The sequence below is a fragment of the Mustela putorius genome, unplaced genomic scaffold (genome assembly GCF_011764305.1).
Source record: "Mustela putorius furo isolate JIRA1106 unplaced genomic scaffold, ASM1176430v1.1 tig00000487_pilon_pilon_pilon, whole genome shotgun sequence".
Lineage (NCBI taxonomy): Eukaryota > Metazoa > Chordata > Mammalia > Carnivora > Mustelidae > Mustela > Mustela putorius.
The window spans coordinates 2,387,281-2,394,906 of record NW_025421399.1 but is presented as its reverse complement, the minus strand read 5'-3'; the positions used below and the strand labels follow the sequence as shown (position 1 = coordinate 2,394,906).

Genomic DNA, 7,626 nt, shown 5'->3' with positions numbered 1-7,626 from the left:
TTTCTCTCTCCCTCTTTTTTTTCTCTCTCTCTCTCTCTCTTCTCTACGCTGGGCATGAAATGCAATGCGGGCCTTCAACTCATGACCCTGAGATCATGACCCTGGGAGCTCCTGGGTGGCTCAGTTGTTAGGTGTCTGTCTTCAGCTCAGGTCATAATCTCAGAGCCCTGGCATCGAGCCCCACATTGTTCTCCCTGCTCAGCAGGGAGCCTGCTTGTCCCTCTCCCACTCCCCCTGCTTGTGTTCCCTCTCTCGCAGTGTCTCTCTCTGTCGAATAAATAAATAAAAGCTTAAACAAAAAAAAGAGTTGGATAGTTAACCAAATGAGCCACTCAGGCGCCCCTTTATTAGTTCTTTAAACTATTTAAGTGATATATACAATCTATAAAAACATTCAAATTCAAACTATACAGAAAGTAGGTAAACTGCTGGAGAAGTTCTTGCTTAGATAGAAGCAGGACTGGGTCACTGGCCGGTCTTCAGAAAAAGCTGGCCCAAGTGGGCAATCATAAAATAGAAACAGAGGGGCGCCTGGGTGGCTCAGTGGGTTAAAGCCTCTGCCTTTGGCTCGGGTCATGATCCCAGAGTCCTGGGATCGAGCCCCATATCGGGCTCTCTGCTCAACGGGGAGCCTGCTTCCCTTCCTCCCTCTCTGCCTGCCTCTCTGCCTACTTGTGATCTCTGTCAAATAAATAAATAAAATCTTAAAAAAAAAAAAGAAACATATATGACTTTGTTAAATCATTTTGACTTCAAACCTATAAATGCACATTTAAGCCTCAGGCTGTCTTTGAGCTCTTGACTCGAGGTGTCCTTGTCTTCCTTGCATTAATCACTCCCACAACCCATCACCTGTTATTTCCAGTTTCCTTAAATGGGGTGAGAAGGTAAGGACACAAGTGAAAATATCTGGTGTAGAAGCCACCTAGATTTTTTTTGTTGTTTTTTTTTAGAAATTTCTCCAAAGAATTTCTAGTTACCCTTCACACCTCATTCAACATTTCTGCAATTCTCTGGTCGGTTCAAAGCAGCCAACTTAGTTTTCAAGGAAGTGATTCTGTGCACTCACATTTCATCAGTTTGTGTACTATTTAATTGAATTATGTGATAATAGGATTATGGGATTATAGGATTACAAAGACAAGTATACCTGGCTGAAACAAGGCGAGAGATCCAGCTGACTCTTGGTAAACAGGCAGCCCCGACACCGGACACCTGACACCCTGGATGGGGGGGCGGATGGGGGGGAACCTGAAGTACCTGCTCTTTGAGACCTGGGGTCAGAACGCTGTTGTTCCCCAAACCTGTTTTTGTACATCCTGAGTACAAATGGTTTTACGACGGATGGTTTTATATCTTTAAATGGTTGGAAAAAATCAAAAGGAGAATATTTTATGGCCTGAAACGGATGTGGAATTCAATCTTTGATATCCACCAGTAAAGTCTCACTGGGGTGCAGCCCCGCCCCTTCTTTGTTTGTTTGTTTGCATAGTTCTTAGGAGGCTTCTGTGCGACAGTAGCCAAGGTGAATGGCGGAACAGAGACTAAAATATTTACTGTTTGGTCCTTTACAGAAAGGTTTGGCTGATGCCTATTCTAGAGAGAAGCCTGAATCTTGGGATTGCACCAGGCCACAGGTATCTGTCACCGCGATTTCCAGAAGGACCGAGGACTTGCGGTAAGGGAAGCTTCTCTAGGGCAATTCCGGCCATCCGAAGCGAAAATCCTTTCTCTCTTGGCATTCCTGCCTCCCAAAGCCGCCCCCTTGGTAAAACCAGGATCCATGGTGTGACAGTTTGAACCATTTCTTATTGACCTCACTTAGTCACCCACGGTCCCCGTTGTCCGTCACAGGGCTTTGTACACAGTGACAGATCACGAGAAGGAGAGGGTGGCCCCTGTCTGTTCCCCTGCCATTAATCTAAGCAGATGACAAAGCTTCCTTGAATGCAGCTGATATCTTTTCAGACAGGCGCCATTGCTCCGCAGTGTCAACGGGTTATTCCTCATTCTCTGCTTCACTCCGTGCAAATGGCCAGTGTTTTTAGGCAACAGGACATTTGTATTCATGACAGAATGGACCCACTTGCATTTTGAGATGTGCCGTCGTGGTAGCCAATATTTTCCAGGGCTATGGCTGGGAAATCAAGGTGGCATAGAGAATTTCACATGGGCTAATAAATGCGTAGCCTTAACCATCGGAGAGCAGAGCAGACCGATCTGCTGCCTAACCACCATTGACATCCATCCATTTTCCACTGTCTCCTCCAGGGGATTTTTTTCCTAGCTAGATGCAAGACTCAGTACTGTCTGGATATAACTAGGCATTGTCCTTAGGTGACACGTGTGTGGGATATCTGCACCCGTGAAGAGTGTATGTGTGTGTGTGTGTGTGTGTGTGTCTGGGCCACCATCACGTTTTGGCTGGATTACTGCAGTGGGTTCCTAACTGGCTTCTCTGGTTCTGACCTTGCCCTCCTACAGTCTGCTCTCAACATAGCAGCTGGGATGCTGCCTTTAAAACCCAAGTCAGGGGGCCCCTGGCTGGCTCAGTGGGTGGAGCAGGTGACTCTTGGTCTCAGGGTTGTGGGTTTGAGCTGCACATTGGGTGTTGAGATTACTTAAAAAAATAAAATCTTTAAAAATAAATAAAAAAAAAAACCACCTAGATCCAATCATGTCACTCCTTGGACCGAAGCTCTCGTGTCATTCTGAGCAAAAGCCAAAGTCCTCATAGCAACCTACGAGGCCCGACATGGTCCAGTCCCCTGATGCCTCCCTAATCCTCTCCTTCTCACTGACCCCACTGGTCACTCCACTCCAACCACATGGACCTCCTCGCCATCCTCAAACTGTGAAGCCCACTCCTACCTCAGGGCCTTTGCACTTGCTCTTTCCCCTGCCTGGAACATTCTTCCCAACATAGCCTCATGGTTTGCTTCCTCACTTCCTTCAAATGCCCTCTCAGAAGTGAGGCCTTCCGCAACCACCCAACATAAAATAAGTCCCGCACACCGCAGTACTCTTTCTGCCTTACCCTGACTTTTCTCCATAGTACTTATCATAATCAGACATGCTACATGCTTTCTTGATTGATTTTCTATTTCTTGCCATTAGAATGTAAGTTTCACGAAGGCAAGGATTTTGCCCCTTTGTTCACGGCTCTGTGCTTAACATAGTGCCTAGGAGAGAAGGGGCTTAATAATTGCCACGTGGCAACCTGCTGTCCACAGAACCTTGGGCATGAGGCCTTGTTGAGGGTGGAAGGCAGTGGCCTAGCCCTGCCCAGCACATGGTAGATCAAAGAGAGCCCTTGTGTGTGGGAAGTGGGGACAGTGGGCAGGCAGTGGGATGGGGGAGAGAATGCTAAGCCGCTGGAGATGTGTGCCATGGATCATCCTATCTTGAGGAGTGGCCCTGGAGCCCCCCTGGGCAAGGGGAATGCTCAGCTGGGGTCCCAGTTCCTGGCCTCCCTGACCTCTGGCCTTTCCTGGCCTCCAGTTACTAGGTGTTCTGAGCATGGGGATCAAGGGCAAGGGCGCCCCCGTGATTCTGTCCCCCTTGCTCTTTGAGGACAAGTTGGAGGCAGGTGCTGGTCCCAAGTCTACAACAACAATTAATTTGAAGTTTCTGCTTTCACAGCTATCAGCCCCCCACGTCCCAAACACGTCTAATAGCAACTGAGTCATGGGTCAATGCTGGTGGCGCGTACGTGGGTGGGGGGTAACTGAGTGCATTGATCGAGGGCCGAGATGTCATCCCCACTAATGAACATGTTAATAAAGTCTTCACTGAGGAGGTGGTGATTAATGAACCAATCAGCTTGCCCTGTAATTGGGAAGTGGAGCTGAAGGGCGGGGTGGGCCCGTGGGAGGTCTGTAGGCTGTGGTGGGCCGGCTGCTGTCTCTCTCTCTCTCACAGTCACTCTAAAGGCAAAGAGGGAAGCGACTACTTTAGGGGTTGTACCTTGAACCCAGGCCTTCTGCCATACCTTCTGGCTTCTCTACAGTTTCTCCTCTGCTCCCGTCTGTCCTCAGAACCGCCCCCCCCCAACTCCCCGAGGAAGGAGAGGCCGCCAATTCCCTTTGGGCACTTCGCCATCACTGTCCTCTCTCTCTGCCTGGGATCAGTACACCAGAAACCTCTGTCATGACCCCAGCCAGGGCTGCAGAAGAGCAAATGGCTCCCACTCTCCACATCCTTGTCCCCGTTAGCCTGCAGGGGTCCTTATCTAGACTCCGACCCCTGGGATTACAGCTGTTCCAACCAGCTCCCTGGCTATTGCCTTGCCGTCTGCTCCCCCAACTGGACCCAGACTTGTCCCTCTGTTTTCCTCTCTATCTCTGTGTCCTGGCAACTCTCCAGACTGGGGCTCTGCAAGGAGAGTGCTGGGCCTCCTCCCTTAGGATGGGGCTCCCTGGTGATACGGCTTTGCCCCTCCCCAAGGGTATGGGGATCCCCAAGGGCATGGCCATGACTGTCCTCTGAGACTGAGGGTCCTGGAGAACAGGGCTGTGCACCTGCCCTCAGGTGAATGATTTTTCTTCTCCCTCTGGGTATAGAGTCCATGTCCCCTCTTCTGCCTCCTTGCTCAGCGTGCTGCCCTGGCCTTTCCTGGGATATGCAGGGCCCATGGGCCCGACTGGTTGATAAGGCGCCTTTCCGGAGAGTGCAGGTGATTGAACCTATAAAAAGGTGATTGAGGGAGCCCTAGATTCTCCACCTTGAGAGAGCTCTAAAAATAACACGGCCATCTGTCCTGGGGGGTGGAGGGGCTGGCCCAGAAACAAGATGGCGCCTCTTGCCCTCAGGGGCTGATGGGACACAGGGAAGCCCTGGAGGCTCTGGCTAGGCTGGGAGAAAGGGAGATGGAAAGGGCTTTATGGGGATACTCCCTAACAGCCCTCTTTTCCCAGTGGGAGCAAGTGGGCCTGATGTGGTTGGCCTCTCAGATTGGGTAGCAGGCCCCCAAATTAGATTCCCCTCTCCTGCTCCCACGCCCAACTTCTGAGCTCCCTGGTGATTCCTGGTAGTGAGCCATTCTGCCCCTCAGTGGAGAGGGCCTCTTCCTGGGGTCTACCCCAGCGCTTTCCTCTTGTTCAAATCCTCGGTTCCCTCCTCTCTCAGACCTTCGATTACCTCATCTGTAAAATGGGTATAAACTCAGATCATTGGGTTGTGCTTCGATCCTGTATGGCTCGTGCACAGTAGGTGCCTAATAAACAGAGTCCCTTCCTCTTTCTTTCAAAGGTCCTGGGGGAGGATCTTTGCCCCAGAACCCAGTGGAGACTGAAATGGCCTGGGGACAGTGGGCCTGGGTCTGTGCGTGTCAGGCTGGATGCGCAGGTGGCCGACTCAGGTGCTTCTGGGAGAGGGGACTGGCCTCTGCCTCCTTTTGGCCCTCTCCCCAGATCTTTATCAGAGAAGGGACATAGTGGGGTGTCCAGACAGACCTGTCCCCTAGGACATCATAAACAGCGTGTCAAGAGCCCAAACCATAGCTCCTACCACACCTCCAGTAGAAAGAGGCTTTCCCTGCTTTCCCCGTGGGTTGTGCCTCCCTCAGCCCCTCTCCAAGGAATTGCAGAGGGAGGGCTGAAAAGGTTGACTTTTCCGTGGACCAGTCACCGGTCTCATGGGGGGAGGCAGTGTCAAGCCTATGCCCGTCCTTCCCACCCATGGGTAGACTAGGGAAGATGGAGTCTTATCCCTGGTCCCAGGGGCTGCCCCAGGAGTCTACATGCCAACATTCCACTTCCTGGGGAGGCTACACCCTGCTGTTGGGGGGCTGTGGGGGGAAGATGGGGTTCAGGAGTTGTCCAGGGTCTGAGTCTGAGTCTGATCTCCAGGAGACATCACGCACTGTCTGCGTGTACACTCAGCGATCTGGTGGGGGTGGAGGCAAGGAAGAGGAAGGGCCCTCCCCACCTCTCCAGCTCCCCCTCCCCCTCCAACTCCCCCTCCTTTTCCAGGCCGAGATATAAGCCCCGCAGGGAAGGCGCTGAGCAGAGGAAGAGGCCACAGCCCGACCTGCAGCAGTCCAGCCCTTGGGACGCCTTTCGCCGGCCACTTGCTCATCCCTGCTTCTGGAGCTGTCGCCGTGAGTGGCCCGGGAATGGTCTGGTGCGGGGGATCCCGGGCTATTTGGTGGAGAAACTGAGGCTGGGATGGTGAACATTGGGGCTGAGAGGCCAGCATAGCCCTCCGCTTCCAGCTACCGTTCTGGGCAGTGCGAATGGGAATTGGGGAGACCGGCAGGGCTTCTGCCTCTCTGAAATACAGGGAAATCGAGGCAGAGACAGTGCAGTGCCCGAGAACACACAGTGAGCCCGTGGCTGAGCCTTGGTCCGGCAGTGGCCCTGCACAGGCTGGGGAGCGTGGGCCCGACGGCAGCCTCAGCCTCCTGCAGTCGGGTGTCAAGGCCGGGGATGACCCACGATCCCTGCCCCTGCTCCAGATGGTGACGGTGCGCAGGCCGTGGCCCGCCGTGGCTACAGTGCTGCTGGCCCTGCTCGCCTGCCTGGGGGCGCTGGTCCAGGCTTACCCCTCCAAACCCGAGGCTCCCGGCGAAGACGCCTCGCCCGAGGAGCTGAGCCGCTACTACGCGTCGCTGCGCCACTACCTCAACCTGGTCACTCGGCAGCGGTGAGTCGGCGGGGCGCGGGGTCCCCGGGGCTCCAGCCCTCCGCCCAGGGGCGTGCCCGTGTCTGACCCCGCCCCCTCTGGACCCGCCCCCAGGTATGGGAAACGCGACAGCCCCGAAGCAGTCCTCGCGAAACTGCTCTTCCCCGACGACGAGGACCGCCGGGTCAAGACACGGTAAAAGTGTCTCCCTGCCACCCCACCCCCCCGACACACATCCCGTCCCCCAGTGCTTGGTCTGGGCTGCGCGGCCCCACGGAAACACCTAGCGCGTTCCCCCAATCTAGCCTCCCCAGATCCGAGGTCGGTCTCTGAGCGATTCCTTTCCGTTCCTTCCTACAGGCCAGAAGACCCGTACATGTGGTGACGACCTCAGGGGCTCCTGGGAGATATGCTAACTACACCGACCTCATCTGCATGGCTGCTCCTGATCCCGGAACCTGGGTTCCTCTCCCTGCCTGCTGCGCCTGGGGGGTGGGTGCGGGATGGGGGTCTTCGTTCCATTTCTCCGTGTCCTCAGCCCCTGGGCTGGAGGGCTGTGTGTGGTCTTTTCCTGCTCCCCAAATAAAGAGCAAATTTCACTGAAACAGAATGTGTGCCTTTGTATTTCCTTTCCCTTCTCCCTCTTGGAGGTGGCATCCGGAGGGAGCGAGGGTAGTAGAGACACCAGTCAGGAGAAGACAGGGCACCGCAGACAAAAGCCTCCCCAGGACAAGGCTGGGGCAGAGTGGGGCGTGCTCTCTGCCCCGCCAGCAGGGGCGAGGAGGATGGAGCCCAAGCAAGGGACTTCTGTGGCACCTGCCAGTGGGGCAGGATGAAAATTCTTGACAAGGGGCAGGGAGGAGCAGGAAAAATAATTGCGAGAGAATGGGGAGGGTGGAAAGGAGCTTGCTAGGCAGCCTAGGAGAGCAGATGGAGACAGAGGTGCAGGTGGCTGGAGGTGTGGGCTAGGCATCAGTCTCTCAGAGCAGTTACCCTAGCCTC

General features: G+C 54.1%; 1 protein-coding gene across 2 annotated transcripts; it reads left to right on the top strand.

The window, feature by feature from the left end:
- Positions 1–1,542: 1,542 nt before the first annotated feature.
- PYY (peptide YY) lies at positions 1,543–7,229 on the top strand. Of its 2 annotated transcripts, XM_004772579.3 has the most exons (5): positions 1,543–1,678; positions 5,973–6,100; positions 6,458–6,645; positions 6,739–6,819; positions 6,985–7,229. In XM_004772579.3, the coding sequence occupies exons 1-5, from the start codon at positions 1,588–1,590 to the stop codon at positions 7,007–7,009; spliced, it is 513 nt and encodes a 170-aa protein (XP_004772636.1). In that variant the 5' UTR covers positions 1,543–1,587; the 3' UTR covers positions 7,010–7,229. The 2 variants fall into 2 exon arrangements, with proteins under 2 accessions (XP_004772636.1, XP_012901350.1); XM_013045896.2 differs by lacking the exon at positions 6,985–7,229 and having other exon boundaries at positions 1,575–1,678; positions 6,739–6,823.
- Positions 7,230–7,626: the final 397 nt, after the last annotated feature.